Source organism: Pleurodeles waltl, chromosome 9 (assembly GCF_031143425.1).
Source record: "Pleurodeles waltl isolate 20211129_DDA chromosome 9, aPleWal1.hap1.20221129, whole genome shotgun sequence".
Lineage (NCBI taxonomy): Eukaryota > Metazoa > Chordata > Amphibia > Caudata > Salamandridae > Pleurodeles > Pleurodeles waltl.
This window is the reverse complement of record NC_090448.1, coordinates 936,301,838-936,327,552: the sequence shown is the minus strand read 5'-3', so window position 1 is coordinate 936,327,552 and position 25,715 is coordinate 936,301,838. Positions and strand designations below refer to the sequence as shown.

Here is a 25,715-nt window from a genome sequence, read left to right as displayed (position 1 = left end):
GTGCCCTGTATTGGTGGACACACCGCTGATTGATCTGTCCTGGGTAGGGAGGTTTGGGCCCGCTGGGTGGGTGCTGTGCTGGTGTTACCAGAGGGTGGAAGGTAGGTGTTGGGCTGTGCCTGTGCAAGGGGAACCGACTGTCCTGAGGCCCACGATGGTGCGGGCTGGTCATCAAGATCCAGTAGGGCAGAGCTGCTGTCGTCACTGTGGGCCTTTTCTGGGGGTGGAGTGGTGTTGTCTGGATCCTCTGGTGTGGTGACGGTCCTTCGGGTTCCTGCAGGGGCATAGGAGCATGATTATTGCATGTGTGTGTGTAATGGTGTGCAATGGGTGGGTGTGCGTGAACCCCAGTGCAAGCATTCCTGTGTGGGGCCTTGTGTGATGATGGTTGGGGGGGTGTTCTGGGTATGTGCAGTGAGCATGCTTTGGTGAGGGGTGACCATGCTTAGTTGTGTCATGCAGGGCTTGGTGTTGGGATGGGTGGTTTGTGTTATGGGTACATTAGTGAGGAGTTGGAGTGATAGGGGAGGGTGTGAGGGTGGGGGTGTGTGACAGCATGCAGGTAGGGTGGGGGATATGATAGTTAAGATTTGACTTACCAGTGTCCCATCCTCCACCGACTCCTCTGAGGCCCTCAGGATGCAAGATGGTCAAGACTTGCTCGTCCCATGTTGTTAGTTGTGGGGGAGGAGGTGGGGGTCCGCCGCCAGTCCGCTGCACCGCGATGTTGTGCCTGGAGACTGTGGAACGCACCTTCCCCCGTAGGTCGTTCCACCTCTTCCTGATGTCCTCTCTATTTCTTGGGTGCTGTCCCACGGCGTTCACCCTGTCCACTATTCTGCGCCATAACTCTATCTTCCTGGCTATTGATGTGTGCTGTACCTGTGAGCCAAATAGCTGTGGCTCTACCCGTACGATTTCCTCCACCATGACCATGAGCTCCTCCTCGGAGAAGCGGGGGTGTCTTTGGCGTGCCATGGGGTGGTGTGGGTGAGGTGTGGGGTGGTGTATGTGGTGATGAGTGTGTTGAGTGTAGTGGTGTGTGGTGTTTTGTGCGTGGATGTTGTGTGGGTGATGGTGTTGTGTGCCTCTGTGTGATGGGGTTGTCAATTGCTGTGCTGTCTCTCTGGCCTTCTTTCAGAATTTCTGGTCGTAGGGGTTTGTGGGTGATGTGGGTGTGTATTTTATATTGTGTTGGGTGTGTGGGAGTGGTGTGTGTATGTGTATCAGGTGTGTGTATGTCGAATTGTCCAATGTGGCGGTGTTTTGGAGATGTGTGTGTATTTTGAGCGCGGCGGTGTGTACCGCCAATGGAATACTGCGGTTGAAAGACCGCCGTGTGGATTCGTGGGTCGTAATAGCATGGGCGTGTTTCTGTTGGCGTGGAGGTGGAGGATTTGTTTCTGCATGTTTATCGCTGTCTTTTGGTGTGGCGGTGTTGTGTGGGTGTCTGAATTTCGGCGGATTCCGAGATGTGTGTCATAATAGCTGTGGCAGTCTACTGCGGCCGTGTATTGGCGTCTTCTGCACGGCGGTAAGCGACTATTACCGCCAATGTTGTAATGACCCCCTTGGCCTTCAATATGGAACTTTAGAATAAATATTAGTGTCTTAACACAGCACGCTAGAAAGCTATTGTAAAAGATGATTCATCCACAACACTGTTCTTATGCAACAAAAATATTCCTTTTAAACCTGAGCAGAGTTGATGTTTTAGCTCGTTGCTAGTTCTCTGTTGTCAAAGTAAGACCAGTGTAAATAGTGGTGTCATCAAATCATATAAAAATATTGAATAGTTATTCCAAACCAATAATTTGTGGCTCTTATTACATATCATCTCAAGTAATTTTGTTTGCTTTCAAACAAAGCTTATGCTTTGATTCGTTCTCTACTCACAGCTGGAATATCCTTGCTGAGAAGAGATTATACTTCAAGGAACACATCATTTTTTCAATGCAGGATACAGATGCGCTTAGAAGACTCATAGAGATCTATCAAGAATGTTTACTCTGTATTTAGACGCAGTGCAAATAGGGGTTTTAAAGTTCTACAGCCCTACTTAATTTACTTTAATGTACTGCAGTATAAAATACAAACATTTGGTGCAATCATTTAATATACCCCATCTTGCAAAGTTTTCAGGATAAACATCATGCACTCTAAATTTTTCCACAGTGGCATTCCAAGCAATACCATGCGCTCATTCAAAATTCAGTCAGTTATTGGGTGCACAACAAGGCACATAATCCCTAAAAGCAAATCTTTAAGTAATGAAAAAGATCAAATGGTTTTTAACAAGAAAGGATTGAAAGCTGCCACAATCCCTTAAATATTTGTCAGCAATTGTATTGTTTCTAAGACTAAGCCACAACAATATCAATCCACCAGAATCTCCCTTAGCAGGCCCAGTTCTAGAATTACTAATCACTTTAAAAATACTTGGATTCCAGAGGAACCCCTAAATCTGGCGCACATATCTAATTTACTATATTATGAATTATGGTCTTGCTTACTTATTCTGCCTGATGGGTCATACTCACTTGAACTTGGTGACTACATGTTGATGAACTAATTTCTGTAAATTCCGCACAGATACCTTAAGCAGGACGCCACATCGGAGATGGTACGTTTTGTATTTTATAAAGGATTTCTTGAGCTGATCTAAAATGGACACCTTTTGTATAAATATTGGGAATGTTGGAATTGATAATATTTACGTTGGATGAAGTCAGTTGACAGCCTAAATACAGAATCTACTTGTATCACTTTGGGGCATTTGTCTTAACTGGGGACAGAGGAAATGCAGGGGATCACAGTATGTGTGTCTCTAAGATCCAGAAGCATATCATCTGCATATAGTGAACTGCCATGTGCTTCGTCCTCCATGGGTATTCCTCTGCCCATCCCATTCTGTCCATCCACATAGGCAAATGGTTCAATTTCCAATGCAAAAAGCATCAACTGACAAGAACCCCTGTGGACCCCAAACATCTTTTATATGTAACATCCCGTCCGAAACCTAGCCCGGGCTCCTGAATACAGTAGTGTGACCCATCTGTCCCAGCCTCACCCTAAATTCATATGTCTCATCACTGCTCTCTAATGTATCATGTCAAATGCCTTACCTATGTCTACAGACAGCACCACTGCTGTATTGTGGAACTGTGGTGGGTTTTCATCTAGGACCCGGAACAATTGTCTAATATTTGAGCAGTCTGTAAGCTGTCACATCTAACGTGTTGCAGCTGGGCTTAGGGATCGATACCATCAGGGATTACATAGCTGTATCCAGCAAGACACCACTCTCCAATGCCCACCACCCATTGCAAGCTGGCTAGTTTCCACTGGCAGTCCATCAGTTCCCGGTGTTTAAAGTTATGAGGTGCCTGAACTCTAATAGACTTGCCTCTCCATCTAGCTTTCCTATGCCTGGGTACTGGTAGGAGATGGAAGTCCATCATACTCAAGTAGCATGCATTTTTTTTATCATTTAAATTTCGAGTACAGGCATGTGGGGTATTTTGAAAAAAGAGACTAAAGTGCGAGAAAGAGACTTCTGCATGAAAGAGAATCTTGAAGATTATTGTTTTCCAAAATGATTGCCAGTGTGGAGATATAATATTTCCAGAGAGGGAATCAACTCTTCTTAAACTGCAAATCAGCATGATTGTGGCATTTTTCAATATGGTGGAGCTTGACTAGGTTCAACACTGACAGACCAAGAAAGACCGAACTGCAATAGTCAAATCTGAAATGGATAAAGATATTGACTAACATAATAATATGACTGAATGAAAGGAAAGGAGAAATCATACAAAGTGTCCTTAACTGAAAGAAACAAGGTATACACTTGCCTGCAACCTTCATATATATTAAAACTCCAATGTTTCTCACCACTGGAGCAGAGCTGGGGATAAACCCATCAAGGGGGGGGGGGTCTACATTAGGATGCTTTTGAATTTGGAAGGATTATGAGTCAGAAGACCATCTGTTTAGACAGAGTAAGCCACTATTGGAATTTTAATCTCCCTTCAACAGCAGCAAATAATGTCTCATCGGTTTGAATCAGATGACAGGAAAACAACCGTCAACAAAACATTAGCAATTTGTCTGGTTACTCATTGCTCACAGGCTCAGTCAGGCCTCAGGCAGCACAGCTATCACTAAAGTTACAATTAAAGCAGTCTAAAGCAACAGAGCTAACCCTCAGTTTACGTTCACTGTACAGGATATGTCTCCTTCGGAGTTTATGCATGAAAGCACAAAACAATGAATACTTGCACATTGATTTTTTATATTAAATTTACTTTTGGTAACTTATTTCAGAAGTGATTTAGCCTTTACATTTCTCTAATGTTAGTTCTTACAGAAAGGACCCTTTCCAAGAATATATTATGGAGAACTCCCACACTAAACCCCCAACAATGTTTTCTTAATTAATATTATTTTGTTTATCACAATAAATCTACTAAAATCAATTTCTATGCAGCAAAAATTAATACTACTCACTCTTATCCAAACTCACTCCAACCATCACCCAAATCCTAATCATTATTCTGACCCTGAAACAAACCCTATGATTGAAACAAGCCCTAACCTTAACCACGTCACGTCTTTAATGTACCTTAATTTTACACATTCCATAACTGGCAACCTATTTATCATCCCTATGTTATCCTTAAACCTACCCCAATTCTTCAATAACCTCTTATAAATAATAACTCTATTCATAATTCAAACTATAATCAAACTCCCTAATTTACCGTAGGTAATGTGACTGTTGTCTTTGTAATAATGTTATAGACAACGGCATCCTTTGTAGTGGTATTCCCTGTAACGTCATTCTGAGTATTCACATTTCTTTACAGGAATTTTCTGCAATGGCGGTCTCTGTTACCGAGTCTTTGTCATTGCACAATCTAACAAAACTTGGAGTACTGTGATGTCATAATGGGCTACTATTAGACCTGGCATCCTTTGGGTGGTCTTATCCCAGGCATTTTGCCTTTACCTCCTGTTTTGTTGCTGTATCTTTTTGTTGGCCTTAGGACTCTGAGCAGTTTACTACTGCTAATCAGTGCTAAAGTGCATGTGCTTCTTCCCTAAAACATGATAACATTGGTGTATCCACAACTGGTATATTTCATTTACCTCTAAGTCATTTGTAGTGGAACGTTTGATGGAACAACGAATGCTGGAACCATACATGCCTGAACAACGTAGTCAGAAGTATGACCATATTGTTGCCACAAATTACTTTACCAAGCATGCCTATACAACGATTTTTCATTGTAAATGCATGCCTAGTAAAGACGTGTGGGAACGGCATGCGTGGTTCTAGCATGCGACTTCCCACTTGCCCTAAGGCCCAGAAGTACCCCACTCCTAATACTAAAACTACCCCGACCCCCCCACCCCTAAAACAAAACTACCCTGGATCCCTCCCACTCACCCTGAACCCTAAGCCCTTCCCCGACCTCCCCCACCTGCCCTAAAAACAACCAACCCCCACCACTCCCCCAAAAAACAAAACTACCCCGAACCCCCACCCCCACCCCCAAAAGCACCCCAACACCCCTGCCCCCAAAAACCAAACTACCCCGATCCCCCACCCCAAAACCAAACTACCCCGATCCCTCCACCCCACCCCCAAAAACCCAAACTACCCCGATCCCCCACCCCTATAAACCAAACTACTCTGCCCCACCACCGACAACAAACGTATCCCGACCCCCACCACCAAAACAAAACTACCCCGACCCCCCCACCCCTGCCCCTAAAAACAGAACTACCCTGACTCCTCACCCCACCCCTAAAACCAGTACTACCACGATCCCCCACCCCACCCCTAAAAACAGAATTTTCCTGATCCCCCACCCCTAAAAACCAGAGCTACCCTGATCCCTCACCCCCCCCAAAAAAAAAAAACAGCCCATCGACCCAAGCCCTTAATCCACCCCCCTAAAAACTACACCCCAACCCTGCCCCAGCCCCACTTACCTGACCGCTTCCTCTCCTGATGCACTCTCTCTTTTTCTCTGCCTTAACGCGCATGTGCGTTGTTCAACACATGCGTGGTTAAGGCAGAGAAAAAGGGAGTAGTTGTTAATGAAAGCGTGGTTCTGCTTGGGTTAACAACGTAATTGTTGTTCCGGAGTCATTGTTCCGGACGTTTCCCCTTGTAGAGTGGTATATGACATAACCAGGGCCTGTAAATGAAATACTAGTGGGCCTGCAGCACTAGTTGTGCCACCTACGTAGGTAGCTCTGTAAACATGTTTCAGGCCTGCCACTGCAGAACCTGTGTGTGCAGTCTCACTGCCACCCGACTTGGCAACTAAAACTTCTTGCCAACCCCAGAACTCACATTTGCTTACATATACATCACACTTATGGTAGGCCCTAGGTAGTCCATAGGGCAGGGTAGCATGTAAGAAAAAGGTAGGCCATCTACCTTTGAGTTTTTCATGTCCTAATAATGAAAACCTCCTAAAGTAATTTTTTTATTAGTGTGAGGCCTGTCCCTCTCGTATGCCAGCATTGGGAATTCCTTATAAAATCTTTAAGATGTAATTCCTGATCTGAGAGGAGTAGCAGCACCATGTTTAGTACCACTGGAACGGTAATATTAAATACTCTTTACTGGTAAATTCAGATTTATTATTACTATTTTAGAAATGCCACTTTTAGGAGGTGGGCATTTTGTCTGCGCTCTCTGCCCTGTGTGTCTGCAGACTATCTCCAATATACATCTGGCTTGGGCTAGGTGACAGCTACCCTAGTCCCAGGAGAATCCGGCCTGGAGAAGCCGAGGGGTGAGCAGGCGGCGCTGAACCCCGAGCCATGTCCACCACAGGAAGGAACAGCGAGTGCAACATCGGTGCACCTGCTGGCGGACCCCTTACCTGCATTCCATACCAGCGGGCCGACCTGTCTGACGAGTCGTCTGCACAGCCCCCTTTAGTAGGCCTGAGTCAGAGGACTGTGACGAGGCCCCCCACACAGGAGTGCCCGGACCACTTTCACCAATGAGAACATTACAGTATTTCCCTTCAAGGGAGGCCCACTATTTCCCTAGCACTATGATTGTTAATGAGACTACCCTCGTAACTTTAAACACATATACCTGTTAATCTATTGGTTGGTTTTTTGTTGTTTTGATCTTGTTTTAACTCTTTATTTTTGCTAATTCAGTGTGGATTCTTTTTGTGGTGTCCTCATTTGATTACTGTTGTTTACGTGTTGCACAAATACTTACACATTGCATTTTAAGTTAAGCCTGACTGCTCTGCACCAAGCTACCAGAGGGTGAGCCTGCGTCAATTTAGGGTGTGTATCTGACTTACCCTGATTAGAGTGGTTTGTTCTGCCTGGCTTAGGTGTATACCCGAGCCAACCAGAAACCCAATTTCTAACATCTACCCTTAACAGCCAGATGGTAGGGTGGCAGGAAGAAGGACATTCCCAGGATTCGCCCTTTCTTAGTCATGCATATGCAGAATTTCAGGCTCGGGAATGCCAATGAATCTCAGGGCCCTCAGAACATGCTTAACTATAGTTAACCCTGAATACTGTATGTAACAGCAACTCACACTGGAAAGAACCAAAATTAATGTGGCAGCCTAGGGAAATCAACCATGTCCCACATTCTGTGCTTCATCCAGTGAGAGATGCCTAGGAATCTTTACATTTAAGGTAAGGGGCTAAAAATCTAGAATCGGCTAGTGGTGCCATCCCTCCTCAACCCAACTTGCTCGTCTTGATCAGAATTAGGTACTTAGCATGTTCACCCTAATTTTGACATGGCAGGATGTTAGCAGCCCGCATGCAATGGTGCTGAGGAGGTGAGCTGTGAGACCTCTTGCCCCACCTCTAAATCTGGTGCATTGCAGATGTTTAGCCCAATGATGCTACGGTAAAAGGAGGCTACAGAACAAGTTCAGTTGCATGTTTGAAATGTTTCATGTTTTGCATCATGTTTTACAATCATGAATGTGTGTATTAACAAAACTTACTTTGGAACATCCGGGCTGAATCGATCAGGATTGAATATAAGTGGGTCCTTAAAAAACTTGTCCATCCTTCCCAGAGTGTACATACTGAACTGAAAACACAAGTGAATTAATTGTCGGAATTAAAAATAAAGGGACACAACATACTAACTATAAATATTGAAAACCATGTTGTTTACTAGCAGACATTCATACACAACTCAATGTGCCTTTTTTAATGGATGCAGTGTTGTTGAAGAAAAGATAAGTTATAGCATCTTGCCATTCATTTTTAAGATCACAATAGTTGTTATTGTGTAGTAATATCTCAGCAAGTTCTTAAAGGTGCCCTAACCGCTGGACATCTATCACCTCACACTTCAAAGCCGTGACTAGGCTGCTAACCTTCATGAAGAACCTGCAAGCAACACATTTCAAGGAGACCCTCCTGCTACTTGCTAAGAACGGGAGCATTCTCTTCATTTTTTAGAGTTGAGACTCCCTTTCCTAAGTGCTTCACAGGATGTATCTTGTTGAGAACCAATGTGCCTGCCTCCTACCCACCCACCAGCTCAACAAAAGACATTTACTCTCTTGCGATACGTACACTTGTTATAAAAAAGTTGTGAAGTGGCAACAAGGAGACATATTAGAGGGTGTTTAACTAAAACATTACATATTTAAATAAAGGAGCATTGGCAAGAGAAGAGAAGAAAAGTGCAAAGCAAGGGCTCCCCTGCCCTTTAAATCTGGTAGGGTAAGGACATGCCTGCTTCTCTCTTCGTCCTAGACAGACAGGTGATTTAATAAAAATCAGTCTCTCTCCAGTGTCCACGTCCAGTAATAATAAATAGATGCATGTAGCACAATATCACAACTGCAGCACCGTTTCTTATCAATATACTCGTGCACCTGGCTGCAGGGAGTGGGCAGGAGATGTAAGATGGGAAACAATGACATGGTAAGTATAAGATTAAGACTAAGTATAGACAAAAGAGCAGAAAAGGAGTTGCATGCAGGCTTGTAGATAACCTTTCCGCCTAGCGTGATCCTCCATGCCACATCATCCAATTGACCCTGACAATAGTAAAGCCCTGCAGAGTGGTTTGGTAGTTGTCGTTATGGTGATATTATCTACATTTCTCAGGAATCCGTGAAAGGCGGTGGTGGTGTGTTTAGATGATTATGTATGTGTTTATTATTGGGAACACTGAGCACAGATAGGTTCATTATGAGCTAGTATAGCACCACCCATACTCATGCGTTCTTCTAAAATCATACACTGGGGTTTTATCATTGGCCATTTAAAACCTGTTTTTACAGAACTTACAATTAAAATAGCCTTAGCTGGAATTTTAACACCTTCAATGACAGTTTCATTCTCCAGGAAACGTATAGTACTAGGTGCTGTGGGATATATTCGAAGAGTTTCTTTTAGGACCTGGGTAAGAAAAAAGCAGAGGCAATTAAAATATAAAATGATAAATATCACAATCTACAATATTCTCTGTAGTCGTGGCAGGAAAGTTCTTATCATGATTTATGTGCATTATTTTGCTAGTGGAAAGTTACATTCCATGTAATATCTAATCACGTGCTCAAATCCTAGTGACTCAAGGGCCAGGTCACTAGGGTATCATGGTGTTTAATATCTGTAGATGCTATAATCATAACTGACCCTTTGGAAATAAAATGTATTCAATTATTTTTTCTTTTTGTCTTTAAGTCATTCATTTATGAAACCACTGGACATTATTGGGTGAGGGTGACTAACATACTTCAAAAGGTTTGGTCCGTACAAGCATAACTACTATGTACATGATTTCAATTTATATTCACTGTATGGCATGTAAATTTCTTTTAGGTTGAGATTCTGAAACTGTTTTGTGGTTCCAACTCTCCTTTACCAACGTTAGACAGAGAATCATCTCTACACCATGATGTCAACCCATCGAGCAATCCATTATAGAGAAGAAAGAAACTCTTGTAACAATAACAATAAACCCACACTGAATACAAGTATTATTCCGGTTTGATCAAGTAGTGCACTGAACCCGCAAAGTAGTACTTTATGTATTGATTCAATATTTGAATAGCATGAACCTACTGAGTATGTCTAAAAGAAGTTTAACAATGCCATCCTCACGGTCCTAAGCAGTGTCCATATAGTAAAACACCAGCAACAGTGGTTACGGCCTGGCTAAGGTGTAAAGCCTCAAAGTTATGCTCTTTGCACACTCTCAGGTCCCCAACAAGTAGACTCTGGAATACAGCGTCTTTAATACCACAAAATTCACCAGTGCTGTGGGAGCTGCACCTTGGACCCAGGCCTGCAGCACACTTTTAGTAGTCAATGGTGAGTGGAAAATCCTTCCTGCTCTTGTGGTGTGCTTTCAAAACGGCACTCATGGAATTGCAACAGTCCCAGATATGCAAGAACAAAATCTGTGGCAAGAAATGAGGTAAATTCACAACACTGAAAGGAGTTTGTTTTTTGAGGACAGAGTCCCCTTACTTCTCCCACGTCCTGTCCCAGCTGAGTGGAAGCCCAACATTGCTCTCTGCCACCTGAATGTACAACCTCTAGATAAAAGCTCCTCTGCCAGAACTCTTTGGAGAGAAACTTATTTTCCACTGAATATAGCGAAGGCCTGGGGCAGTGGTCCAGGTGAGGTAGGTACTGTGGGACCTGCAAAGCTCAAAGGACCCAAGGAGTGTGGCGCTTGCATGTTATGTGCCATATTATAGTTAGATATGTCAAACGTCTATGCCTTTCACTTAGCGGCTGGATGAACATTGAGTGTAGCACACTTGTGAGCAACCTCTCTCTGCTGTGTTGCTTGTGCTGTGTGGGGGTGGGAATTGGGTGAGAGGCAATCCTCCTCACAGTTGATTCATCTCTACTGATGGCACCTAGGTGCCCTATGTGTACACCATGTGGAGGCAATATCCTCATAGATGTTGTGGGCATGTGACTTCATAATGCTAGGCTAAAGTGACACATAATAAGGCAGTGACATTTACTACCCTCAGAGGTCGACTCAAATCTTTTGACTTAGGCAGGAGTAATACGATCATCAAATCAAACAATGAGAACTAATAACCATAAACAACAACAATGTTCAATGAGGATTCAGTAAATTATACGCACCATGCTCTATGTGGTAGTGAATCATCACACCAATTTGGTAAAGTTTAAACGTTTATTGCCCTTATATTAACAATGCAAAGTTCATGTAAATGATGCACAAAGCCACATTACAGCAATACAGAAACAACGCAGGCTGGCCAAAGTGTCTGAAGAATCTCAATCTTATAAGAGCAATTATCATGAAACACTCCAAAAACAGTTATGCAGAATTACAACAGAATTATTTGAAAGATAGCTACAGACTTCATTAGTTAAGCAGTTGAACCAATCACAATCACTTAATAAATATTCAAAACAAATATTGGGTCAGACAACCTAACTACCAAACTCGAATTTAAGAAGCATCTGTGGGGTTGGGCTTTGTCGCGTGCAAACATTAAAAATAAGACAAACATTAATTTGGAAAAACACTTAACACATGGACAAGAACCTACACAGCCACCTGTATCCCCACCTGCACAGTCACCAGTCCCACCTGCACAGCCACCCTCCCCCTGCACCGGCACCCCAACCTGCACAGCCACCAGTATCCCACTTGTCAAGGCCCACCACTACAGCCACCGGTGTCACTAGCACGGCCACTGGCTTCACCAGCACTGCCCCACCTGCCCAACCAGCACAGCCACCTGAGCAACCTGCACAGGCAGCTGCCCGACTTGCACAGGCACCTACCTCACCAGCTGAGCCATCTGCCCCATCTGCACAGGTAGCTGCCACACAAACACACACATGTCCAAACACCAAAAATGTGCACAATCTCACAAGAATCTTCACCCTACAATTGTGTAATGGTAGGAGATATACCCCTAAAAAATGTAAATATGATTTTATCTTCACCATTGTTTGGTAATAAAAATATGTGCACTGTTCACAACCTCTACTGAGTCGACTTGGATGATTTTTGTAATGTTTTGTATGGTATTTTTCAGTATCATTATTTGTGCTTACTACATTTAGAACAGTAAGACAACTTTTGGTACAAGGCATCATACTGAAAGCATATCCTAAATACCAACACATTTACAATTTTGAAAAAAAACATTTTATATTTGAAAAATAATTACAATATCAAAAAAGTCACAACAAATTAAGATGGAAAGGAAGAAACAAACCCAAATAAATTCTTCAGGCAGAATGGGAAAAGGAACTTGGATGTAGCTGGGCAAGAGAAAAACAAATTCTGGAAGCGTAGAGGAACCAGTTGGCAGCCAGCAAAAATAGTGCCAGCCCCCAAGCCACAAGTAGTTTTGTAACCAGGGTCCTGGCTTGGAGTACAACGCCACTGCCATCCTTCTCTCAGTTTTGATTATTATCTTCAAATCCTCCTCCAACGCTGACACAAATTGGCTGGCCAGTGCAGGACCAGACACCCCACGTGAAGAGACAGCACGAGGGCTAGCAAGGGAAACAGTGAGGGCAGAGGAAGTTGAACATGGGACAAAAGTAGGTTGGGTTAAGAGCAGTTAACATTTCCAGCTGGCCAAACAGTGTCTCTGAGAGCATCCAGACCTTTCTTATTAAGTTACAGGCAAGCTGACAGATCACTGCCTTAGACTTTACTAAAACAGCCATCACCTTGAGTGCATCCACAGAAAAAGTCACAGATGGAATGGATTGGGGCTCACATGTGGGTTGTGAGTTGTTGTGGGTAGCGAGGTGTCAGGGGCAGATATCTCCCTTGACTCGTGGTCTTCTTGGCAGGCACTCAGAGGAGAAGTTGCACGGGTGCCGTTGGAGGCCCCAGTAGAATGGGGCTCAAGAGTTAGATAGGGGCTAGGACACGCTCAGATGGTGTTGGGGCCAGCGCTAGGACCATCACTTCTAAATGTCCTTCTTTTAGGCCAGGAGGAGGCCCTGGGTTTTTCTCCTCCTGGCTGGTGGTGTCAATTTCCATTTTCCTCCCTGGAGCCAATGTACCCGACGATGAGCATTGGTTCTTCTTTCCCACCCCTGGTCCTGCTGGGATGTTGCTTGGCCAGCCTGGTCCACTGAAGAGTGTATATTAAATGAAATAATATAATTGGTTAACAAGTTACCCACATTACAAATTGCTTACATTGTAGTCTCATGACCTAACTAATGGATATCATGTGCTGTAAAATATAATCACTGTGAATTAGATGTAATACAATTAACTAATTCAGAAAAATGATGCAGTTATCAGTTAAAGTATGTTGAAGTTAATTTTAAAAAAGGCACGTTTTGCAAAAAACAAATTTCCCACGGCAACTTCAATATTTTACCTGGGTACGGCCACTGTTTACCATACAATAAATGACGTGTCAGTCTTCAGAACATGTGCATTTAGTGAACTACTGATATCTATGTATCATATGAATTAAGGTAAAGTTACACAATGTCAACCTTGACTATGTTACAAACAGTAAATAGTGGTAAAGAGAAACATAACAAACAAAAAGCATGCATGAATAGTGATATCATAAACTGTCTTACTAACACTAAACCTTTTTAAGACAAGAACTCAGCATAGCACTAAAGTGTCAGTAGTTATGGTACTCCCAGTATTTGTTAATTAAGAAATGCACTAGTAATGCAATCGTACCCATTTGTGAAAGTTGGGCATAATGAAAAACTGATGGATGAAAATCTTGGAGCTAAGACTCAGCTTATGTTAAAGGTAGCAGACAACACAACAGGACATCTCTCTCACCATTCAAGCCAAACTATACAACAAATAATAGAGTACATGTACTTACTGTCTCTCTTCAACTCCAACTCTTCTAGCTGCACATGAAGAGTAGGCCAGGCAGCTTCTAGGACCCTCCGGTACCTTGGAGTGATGCGAGGGTGCTGTGTGTATGGCTGGGAGGGCACATCCATTTGGTTCTGGGCCTTAATAGGGGCCCAGTGACACAGGTCCTCCTAGCATGTGCTGCACATTTTTCCCAACCAGTTGAAAACTTCCACTCTTCTGTAGCATGTGCAAGACCCTCTATATTTGGCCATGCGCTGCATAACTTAACTGGCTATCTGGTATACCATAGTGCTGAGGGTACTTTGCAAGCACACCCTCATTAATAATGTTCAATTCTGTCTCTGTGGAGAGGGGTGTCTTCTCCTCAAGTCCCTCTGCCATGTTGGGGACAAGACTGGTGCAAGGAGCAGTAGGAGGGAGGAAAATGCTTTTGAGTTGAGCATGGCTCAGAATGGCAGACTTCCTCTTCCTGTAGTCATTTTCTGTGTATTTGTCGTAGGCAGAGTTCTCCACCCAAATAGTCTCTGCACCATGTGCATAGCGGCATATCGACACACGTTGAGGAGACTCCGCCCACAGGACTGGGCTCTGCATGAAGAAGGTAAATATCGTACATGTATATGCAAAGTAAGAAACGTCATTAAGGGTAAAAAAATAACAATCATAATACATGTGTGTTGACCTCAAGTAGAATGAAATGTAAAAAAGAATAATCTAAAACCTGTAAATTTGCGTTTGTTATAAATTAATTTTTAGGTGTTTGAAAACAAATTAGTGTGTTCCCAGTGTATGCTCATATTTAGTAGGTCTTTGGGTTGTCCTTGAGTGGTGCAAGCCTCATGTGCTTTTGTTAAAACAAACTATCCAACACCTTGCGTTCCCTTGCATCCATGGTAATCCTTTCCAAATTAGGCATAAGTAAGAGACATTTCATTATGTCTCCTTATTACTTATTATTTCCATGTCTGATGTATTCTGTATCACAAATAAAAGCGGAAAATACAAGTTTTTTTGGTGCAGGGTTGATTCCATTGCTGCACAAAAATAATCCTTCCCATATTGCAGGTACACTTGTACAATGAGAGGGCAGAAATGGTACCTAATATATAAAATTTAGAGCATTTGAGGCCCCTTCCTTTCATGCACGTCAGCCCAGCAAGTTCTCTTGCTACGTTCCATTGCATCAACTATTAATAAATATGCCCCTTAGAGTTTGGCTGAGAGGGTACTTTGTCACAACTGTGTCATACTACCCTGTCTACAAAACCAAAGGTCATGGCCCCTCAATTAGAGTGATTCAGAGCTACACTATGTCAGAGCCATAGTCTACTCCATCTCCATCGCAGACATAGCTCCAATGGAAAAAAACATTAAGTCCTGTCTGAGTTTTTACTATTTGTCATCCCCCGGCCAATGTAGAGTTGGTGGACAAATGTGATGTGACCCCCAGGTAGCAGCTACTGGTATCTCTAAAGGGGAAAATGAGCCACAAAACATGGTACCAAAATCTCATCGGAAGTGAAGTGAATGTTTTTTTGTGAACTACTAAATCCAAATTTCCACATTTTAATTGAAAATTGTAGAAAAAAAACCTGTACAGCTCCATCATGTTCACGGAGCTATCCCTCAACCTATCAATGCATTGACATAACTATTGTGATGGCTGTTGCTGATAATGCTAGAAATATCCCCTAGACTCAGGGACTTTTCAAAATTAGAGGAATGTGTAGTCTGTCAGGGCACTGGAGTCCTTCATTCTTGTTCTCTAACAGGCTAAAAGCACATCTCACAATGTCTAATTCATAGGCTATCTTTTAACTCTTGAAAACAGTGTTTAAGTTACGTACATTATGAAAAGGTTCAGACTATAAAAGCACATCAAGGCCATAACCCAATTAGCAGGTCAAGAGAAAAAAGAGTTGACCATCATCCGCCTGCATACCCTGACCTCTATTTGGGACAACACCCCAGTTTTCTTGATTTGACTGTTTAAAGGTATGTGTAAGCCTTGTCATGTTGCACTGTTGTGCAGCATACAACAGGCTACAGTTATCTAGAGCACAACTTCAGGGGAGTATGTCAGGAGATTACCCATTAAATCAAACTTCCCCAAGAGCAGATGCATTTTACCCAACTCCCTCCAACAGATGCATGCTCAGATTTTATTGATTATCTGAACCCTGCATCCGCTAGGGGCAAAGGGGAATGAGAACAGAAAAAGAGAGACCGCCTCCAGATCCAGTTCCAGCCTGTGTTTTCCACTTGAAGATAGGATATTCAGTGAGAGCTTATGTAACCTGCACATTTCTTCTTATTAAGATTTCTTTAATGGAAAGACCTGCAGTCGGGTGATAAGAGCATAGATAAGTGCATTCCTACTGCGCATTCAACTGTTCAGCCATTCACATTCACTCAATTCTATCGTTCTCCCCTTACCTGGATCTTTGCCTCTCTCTAAGAGAACAATGTTAACTTAATATCTTTTTTTCTCCAGTAGTGAGAGGTATCCACGTTTTTCTGGAGAATAGTTCAAAGGTTCACAAATATACAATCTACTAATGTCTTTTACAGGAAATGAAAACTCCTTCTCAAGGTTCAGTTTTCTCAATCACAGTTTCCAGGAATTAGTCAGAGCACTGAGGTTTGTCTCTAAGACTGGCAAGTCTGCAAGGCGAAGAGTTTTTGAATATATATGTACATATATTGGCAAGTCTGGAAATCATACAAAAGGATTTCTTACTGCAGTTGCTTGAGGTTCTGTTAAGCCAAAACAAATTCTCCTCAGAAAGCTGATAGCCAGTTGTTGGAAGAAGAAAGAAATTCAGCTTCCCCAGAAGGGAAAAAGTAGCTGGTGTGCACACGGAAACAAGAAAAAGAATTAATTACACAAAACTGGAAGGATTCTCTATGAAACGAAGCGCCTCAGGAACACAGCTCATTCTCCTCAGGATGACAGTTGAAGTGCAGGGCTCCCAGAGAGAAACAGCAGGAGGGAAGCTTCAGCACAAGACTAAGGTAGAAACACTAGAGCGCTGACCTCACAAGGATTTGCGGCCACCATCTTGAGTAGCAGTTAAACCTGAAGAAGCTAGTTCTAAGAACAGCCTCCACAAGAGCCACCGGGAGGGAGGACGCCACTGCAACCAACGTGGGTACAAGGAAAAGGGGAATCGTTTTTGCTGAGGGAAAAACTTAACAACACTGGCAATTGTTTTCCTGACAGCGTATACCAGCACCCCATATGGTAAAGTCATAAGAATCACAACCTCTAGAGACCAAAAATGCATGCTATGATGGATTGTGTACAAATGTGTGCCCTACTGTACCTCCTCTGAGATACTGTGGTAGACAGATGCGAGCAGAGGGGGAGAAAGAGTGCGAAAGCAGCATCTTTAGAAGGGTAAAGTAAATAATGTGTAAATGGGACTCAGTGTTATTATTTGGAGAACATTATTTATGGTAATCTACATGCAATGTATCTTCAGTTGATGCATCTCAGGACCTGAGGCAAGCATTGGGGCTGGCTTGGCTGTGAGATACTTACAATGCCACTGGACACCCTCTGAAAAGATCCAGTGGTGAGAAACTGTAGAGCAGTTAGTATCTTCACATAAGCTGGGATAGCCTGGGAACAACATGTATCTGAATCAAGATCCTGCTCCCACTCAGACACCATGTCCAAGATGAGAAAAGGTGGGGGTGGAAAATGGAAATTACATCTTGGCTGCACACCAAAAAGACAATCTTTTGTCTAAAACTCCTCTATGTTCTCCCCATCTCCATCAGATAATTAATTTGCAAAACAATGGGCAAACCTACAAACACATCCAGTGACATAGTGAAAGCTTAGAAAAAGTTTATTTGTGTTTGCTGATTTTTTATGATTTTAGTCTTGCCGTGAGTGTATGTTGTTTCTGGAAGATCTGTGTGGGCGAAGTATGAAACATGTCTAATTTATTTACCAGGTGTGTGGGAAGTGTTTGAAACAATATCAAATATAAGAATTTAAAATTGAGATTGTAAGTTATGACTAACATTCACATTTGAACAGACTGTAACACAAAATATAAAAAAGTAACTAATTATTTTAAACAAAAAGTAAAAATGTTGTTACAACATAACAACTTACATTATTGTTGACAATTAAAATATAATTAAAAAATAAAGTTGTTTAATTATATCTATCAACACTTCTCACCACAAATCAAAAATGTAACAACAAAATCAAAGTAATTAAAATAATTTTAAATAGTGTTATTTGTATGTAAAATAAAGATGTAAAAAACGAAATCTCATAGACAAGGTTTCTGAATTACCAATGAACCACCATGTAAGAGTTTTGACTTCATACATGTTTTGCTTTTGCCTAGTACGAACTATATAAATGGAGCGGTGTCAGTAAATAACAATGCTCTTAATGTTTTATGGGTGGGTGAGGGCCCTCTCAAAATCCCTCCAAGCCCCTCCCAAAAACGTGTTACACTACTGTGTACCCCTCACATTTATTCCAGAGTTTAGGCCTTTTTCCCAGACTCCCATTTGTCCCTCAGTCATTGAATTGTACACATAAAAAGATAGGATAAGACTTCACATGAAGTTTGTGGATAGAATTTTGTATTACTTTTTTAATGCTGCAAAATGTACTACAAAATGTAGTTTCTGAATCAAGGCCTATGTGCGGAGACTCCATCACGAGTGTGGAATCTCCACAGTCATAAAAATACTACTCGTAAAATTATGACTATAGCATTTTTTGAATACCAAAAAATCGTAAACTTACACTAAAGTGTGAGTTTACCTTTGTGAGTCAGCCCCAATGTTATTAACTCACAATACCTCACATTTAAAGTCTCCTGAAAGTCTATGTAGGTAGTCACCAAAGCAGTGAATTGTGGTGAGATGATACCATTATCAATTGCCACATTTTTGTTTTTTGAGTGTATTACAGAGCAGCTGGAGGTGAAAGCCAAACATACAAACTCATTGAAGGTGAACAAATGCATAAGTTCTGTTAAAAGGTAAATTGTCCTCCATGCTAATGGTGAGACCCACAAGGGGTCTGCTTTACACAACCCATTTCTATTATACCAAAAGAAGAAGATGAGGCATCTCCCGGCATAAAATTTCATGCTACCTCAAATGAATAATTATATTGCTGATAGGGAGGGATTTGGGGTTCAGCCTTATCTTCAAGAGTATCACAAGCTCTGCATGTTTTTGACTTCTATTTTTGTCTATTGTTAAGAGAGACCCTTGGTTCCGAGAAGCAGTGGGTTTACTCATGGGTATTTCATAACAAAGTTTTCAGTAAAAGAAATGAAACCCCCTGACTTGCCTATCATTCCCGAGGAGGATATGGTAGGTATCTCACTCTTGTCTATCAATAAGACTCCAGGCCTTGATGGCTTCTGTCTGCATTTAATAAGCAATTCAGTGTGTGTTTTACCCAGCTTACGTCAACACTTTTTATTCCTTTCAAACCCCCTCATTGTTTATGGTATGACAGTATCAGCCCTTAAATGAATCTGGGAGTAGGAGGACATCTTGTGCATCAAATAGGACAATAGCTCTCCTTAACACCAAATCTTCATGAATGAATTGGCTTCTCATTTCGAACTGTACTTACTGTCATGATTCACCAAGACCAATGCTGATTTTTTAAATCATTATGTCCAAAGCAAAACACCAAGAAAGCAGTGAAAATGCCTGATACAGAACAAATGGAAGAGACACCCTTTTCAATGTGGCATTAGAGGAAGCAAAAGTTGCTCAGTTGTGTGGACTCTATATTCTTGGCCAAGGTTCTTGTGACTTTTGGCTTGGGGCCCTAGTCAATTTGTCTTATGTTGGTCAATTTTCAAACTCCATTGACTAAGGGTATAGTCATAAAGAGCCTAACATACAGCACACAACAATAATCTCCACCTTTTCCTCTGTTCTTTGCTCCAATTATTCAACAGCTGTCTCTATTTATCACCCATGCTTGATCACTCCCATTGACGTGGGTCAAGAAAATTATGTGTTTTGTGAGACATATATTGATATCCTTAACTCATTTGGATGGGGAGCTGGATGATTTTTATATTGTATTGTATTTTTAAAATAACTATGAAAAATGGAGGAGTCTGAATGTGAGGGAGCCAGAACAGAGGGTTTATCTCTGAAATCCACTTCAAATTTTGTCTGGGAGGTCCAGAAACTGTCACATATGAGTTTATACTTGATGCTCCATAACGGTTTGTTGTTTTACCTGAGATAAATATTTTAGTTTGCCAAGATCTTCATAGTCAATGTCTCTCTTCCACCCAATAACTTCATCAACTTCTGCTTGAACCCTAGGGATAAAATAAAATGTAAGTAAGACTACATGGGCATAGCACTCTTTTGTATGTGTCTCAGTTAAATTATGTGTTACAGTCTAAAGGGGGGTGTGGTTGTTTAAGGATGCACCTCCTTCCTTTGAATGAATGAAAACTTTCAACAACAATCAAAGTGGACAAACAGGACATTTAGCTTAAATAATGTCTGAGCCTATTGTGACCTCATTATTTTTTTCGGTGAAGCACTGATTCGAGCATGGACAAATTATCAGAGGATTCATTTAGTTCTCTATCTTTAAATGTTTAATTAGGTTTACTTTTTGGTTTTCGTTAAGTGCATACATTTGTTAAGTGTTAAGTGTTGCCTATAAATATAAAGTCACCTTAAAGAGAATTAATGGTTATCCCTTGAAATTTTACAGTTGAGCTTTAAATGATATTTGATTAAATTCTCAAAATACATCATCAAGAGAGAACTTCCTAACTTATTGGCGAAGACACAATCTGTGACATCATTCAGATGCTCATGACAGAAAGGGCTATTATATAGGCTTTGTGGACAAATGTGCTCTTTGTTCCAATTCACTGGTCTGGTCGCAGTCAAGCTCTAAATTAGGTCTGTGTGCAGCAGCCATTGCCAAAATCATGTTACCTTCTAACTGGGTTGTTTCCTCTCAACCCATTTTTTGCTCCTTTGCTTTGGCCTCTTTTAGATTCTGTTGTCCCCAGAACAGATTAATTTTAGTGGTTTATGGTTCAGTATGTTTTAGAAATTCTGATGGACAGCCCATTCAACCAATGCCCTGTTCCCTCCCTGCTCACTTATTCAATCATGAACTATACCATGTCTGATGGGATTGGCTGCCCAATAATCTCACAGCAGTTTACAGTTGGATGAAAAGTTACTTAAAGCCTTACACATACTCGTGATCAGTGATGTCGTTGCATCTATAATTGGAGTCTGGAAGGAACTTTCTGACTTACACTATACCTGATGATGTTCATTGTGCCCTTCAACATTTCTTATTAATTAATGCACCTTATTGGCTATTTATTGAGTAACACGCTGCCCGTTTGCAGGCCATAAGAGGATTTAACACATCTCAGTGTTCTGAACCAGTGCCTACCTTGGTATGATAGGCAACTTCACATGCTTTGGAAGAAGTAGGATAATATACTACATTTTAGCAGGCCTTCCATGGAGCAAATCCCCTTCAAGATAATGCTGCTAGTTTTAGAATATAGCACTGCTCATGTATTATGGTAGTTATTTAATGTTTGGCAGGTGACCTGCCGTCCTGCCAGATGGCAGCGGTCATCACCTCCACTAAACTGGCTGTATGACCACCCACTATATTTAAAGCTAAGCAGAGGTGTCTGTGCATTATGAAGAGCCAGTGCCACAATGGCTCATCTCAAACCAATGTAAGCTTGCTGATTGGCCTTCCATGTTTCTTGTAGCCACTCAGCAAATCTTTTTGTTTTTTAAATAAACTCTTAAAGTAGGGTTTTTTTATTTCAAAATCCCAAAACAATAACGCTGACACCCTGGCAGTATCCTCATAGGGTGAGAAGAGCATTTTTTCTTGTTGAAACCGCTAGGCTTTTTCAGAAAATCTGTAAGAAGAACAAATTATATCAGAATGTCTGCTTTAAAGACAGCAGATGGTTTGAGGTACTAAGGCAGATAGTCTGATGTCTCTGGGGCCATCACACTAAGGTTTCCGGTGACAGAGCTACCAGGACACTAGCCAGCTGAAACACAACTGTTCAACTAACTCTAAGTACATCTGATGAAAAGACATTCTGACAGTTCACTCTGACACTCTTGTGGCTGAGTAAACTGTCCATCAGCCTCTTAATAAACAAAAATGTTATTAATGCTAAGATGTATTACTCATTAGTTGATTAGGTATAAAAGAACTGGATACAGTGAATTGTAACATTTTTCTACATACTTGTTTAACACTTCCTGTTCATGTGCCAATGACATCACTGCAAAGGCTAATTGGTTAGCTGTGGTCTCCTGACCTAAAATAAAGATCAACAGTGTTATGGCAGTCAAGATCTGATGAATAAATACATCATCACAGCAAACAGTATTCAAAACAATCTATACGACTATCTATATCTGATAAATAAATGCAGCTTTTGAAATAGTCTATCCAGTAGTCAGAAATCACGTCTTTAAACCCTTATAAACATGCTGTTTTCAATCTGGTTTCAGACCTAGAGACTCCACTAAGTCTGCTCTCATTGAAGTAACTGAATCAAAAATAGGCTGATGTTAGATAGTGGAAAAATTGATGTGCTGATTCTTTTAGATACGTCAGTAGCCTTTGACACGATTCATCATGATATTCTCCTTCAACATCTGCCAGCGATAGGGATTCATGGTCGTGCTTTGGTCTGGCATCATTCTTTTCAAGAAAACCGAACAGAAGCTATAACGTTGGGGGCTGTTAGATGAAATGAGAAATTGCTTATATGTGGTGTCCCCCAGGGCTCGTCACTTAGCTCAACTTTATTCAATGTGTATATTTACCCCTTTATCAAATCATTTGGTATCTCCACTATGTCTTATGCGGATGATGTGCAACTGATTCTTACTCTTGACAAGTATTCCACTGGCTCTGAACAAAATTTTAAAAACTGCCTTTAGTCAGCTATTACTTGGATGAATGAAAATTTCCCAAAGTGCAAAGTCAAGAAAATTGAAATGTTACTTTTCAGGAAGAGCAACTACTTCTCTAGACAGTCATGATGCCCCCTGTTCTTCTACTAAGGGGTTAGAGAACTAGAGGTCAATTTTGATAATGATTTGTCTTTTTACCTAATGTAAATATCACGTTAGGGGTATGTTTTTTTGTGAATAAGTCTCTAAAAAAGTTTGTTGACTTTCTACCCATGTCAGAAAGGAAGTTAGTTGTTCATGCCCTGATCACCTCAAGGCTTGACTATTGCAATAGTCACCTCTTGATCTGATTAACTGTCTGATCAAGAAGCTACAGGTGGTTCAACATGCTGCAGCAAGGCTGGTACTCCAAGTCCTTTATCAAAGCTTCATCAATGATGGTTGTCGGGAGCTCCATTGGTTACCAATTGGTAAACAGATTCTTTTTTAAAGTCTTAACTAGTGTGTGCAGGGACTATTATCAAAGTGGTCCCAGATCCCTTTCTGAACATTTTGTCCCCTATTTTATTCCCTACCAGCCACCAAGAATGTTGAGATCTGCCTGTAATAAACTTTTAGCTATCCCAAAGTTTAGGTTACAAACTATGTGGGACAGATCTATATATGTTTTCATGGTAAAGACATGGAACAATCTTCTGCTCACTCTAAATCAAGCTGCCAGCCTTGCTACTTTCAGAAAGGTACTGAAAACATGGCTGTTCACTCAATCGTAAGTGTTTAGTTTCTGAAGGGACAGGTTTCTTTCTTTTGTTTCAGTGTTGGTAGAGTTGAGATGCCTCTTGAGGTGGTTGTTGTACTTTACAAATGCCAAGCTCATTCATTCATTCATGATTAATGTTGTGGTTATGTTTTGAGAAGGGCTTCCATTCCAGTACAGACTTTGTCTGTCCAGAACTAACTCTGCCATTTGTAATACAAAATAATCTTTTTCTGGAAAGCAGAAGAATCCCTGAGCAAGTGGGTTGTCCCAGATGGGCAGGTACAGCCACCAACAATGTGAAATGAACCATTAATATTTGTCATGGGATCTGTGAATCTGGATTATGAAATACACATTCAGATTTGATAAAGTCAAAGGCTTAGATCTGGATTCTAGGATCAGATTTGCAGATCTGGCTGTGACTGAAAATGGGTGCTGCTCCTGCCATTATATAGTGGTAGAGATATGCAAATGGCTTCCAAACCCACATCACAGAAAACATTTGAGTGGCTATATACGCCAGGGAGAGCATCCCCTTATCTTAGGGATATCTTGAGGTCCAAGAGAGATATATACTTCCACCAAAATTAACAACATTCACTGTCTTCAACACAGGATTTGCAAATGAGCCCACAGATCTGCTAATAATACCCAAATATAGACACAGGAAACAGGATAAGGGTTAAAGGTCAGATCTTGCCCCCAGCCCTCCTCCACATGTCCAAAGGCAATAAGCACTTAGTTATGTCCACCGAATGCTTAAATACAGGGCTTCAAAGTCCGCTGTGCCCCAGCACAGACAGTGGATTACATCTTTAAAAGGGGTTGGCATTAAACCAAGCTGAATGCAAGGCCATGTACCAAAAATCCATTTAGAAAGGATTTGGCCCAGGGACTACCAAAACCCATGCACTGTGTCCAACCTGCAGTGCTTGAATGAATGGTATGCACAGTGGGTTATGTCCACAAGAGAATCAGGACCATGATTCTGATTACGACCTTGGTGGAGGGGATTACTCCATCCCAAATGTGACAGATATCCGCCAGCCGTAATAAATGTTCTATTGTAGCCTATGGAACTTGTAAAATGGCGGATGGGATCTGTCACATTTGGGACAGAGTAATCCCCTCCGCTAAGGTCATAATCAGGCCCATAGTTTGGTGAAACTTATTTTTATCTTCTGGGTTACTATTAAGTGACTTTATTCTTTACTTTCCCCCGAAAAGGCATCTTTAAAATCTTTTTTTGTGTTCTCTTTTTGCATGGATGTAGTTTCACACATCCAGTACTCTTTAGACTGATATATTATGATAGGTGTACAGTTTGGCACATGCAATGGAGGTCCTTACAAATAATGTTCCTCATTTTGGTGATATTTACATGCTAACAGCCTTTAAACATTTTATGGATTATAACCTTTAGAGAGCTATTGCCCACATTCATGATCTTTAATGAACACAATAGTCTAAAAATATAAATTAAGGGATGCCATTACTAACCAGCAATGAAGAAAGTAACAAAGTTGTCCAGCATAATTTCCTCGTCACATTTCCCTTCCAGTTCTATAAGTAGAATAATTATACTTGTTAAATTGGAAATTACACTGTAGAATCCACCTAAAGTAACAAGCATGCTAAACATTGTAAATTGACAACAAATCATATCTTTCACCTTAGCTGGATCTGAATGTGTGTTTATATTGCTCTAATACAAGATTTTCAGCCTTTTTTTTTATATAGGTAACGCCATTTTGATTCCGTACCTTCGACAGTATTGTGCCCCTCAATTGTTTCTGTGTTGCTAAATTGCTAATGGCTCATAATTCATTTATCTTGCCTCACTTTGCAAATCCACAATAGTCTTCTGGCAACCTGACTGAATACTTGATCCTCTGGTTTCTGTAATAATAAATTAGCATTGTCTGTCTTATCTGTGGTGAAGGATACATTCATCAACATGATTTTCTGCAGCTAGCAGATAGTCTGGGCTAATCTTACAAATTTGACGAAACTGCTTTACTTTCTGAAATATGGAAACTATATGAATTAATATTTATTTTTGTCAGCCTGAAATTAACGACAATGATAAATTGCCTGAGCCTAGGCTCAGATTAAGCTTCAATAATACAGCCTTATAGCCCG

At 41.3% G+C, this 25,715-nt stretch overlaps 1 protein-coding gene across 3 annotated transcripts in view; it reads right to left on the bottom strand.

The window, feature by feature from the left end:
* Positions 1 to 25,715, bottom strand: part of LOC138260123 (cholesterol 24-hydroxylase-like) — a 247,845-nt gene that overhangs the window by 42,684 nt on the left and 179,446 nt on the right. For all 3 annotated transcript variants that reach the window (XM_069208296.1, XM_069208298.1, XM_069208297.1), the window contains exons 9-13: positions 25,074 to 25,136; positions 22,137 to 22,209; positions 20,109 to 20,193; positions 9,322 to 9,432; positions 8,016 to 8,104 (exon numbers count right to left, since the gene is read on the bottom strand). In XM_069208296.1, coding sequence (XP_069064397.1) covers positions 8,016 to 8,104; positions 9,322 to 9,432; positions 20,109 to 20,193; positions 22,137 to 22,209; positions 25,074 to 25,136 — 421 coding nt within the window. The remainder of the gene's footprint in view (positions 1 to 8,015; positions 8,105 to 9,321; positions 9,433 to 20,108; positions 20,194 to 22,136; positions 22,210 to 25,073; positions 25,137 to 25,715) is intronic.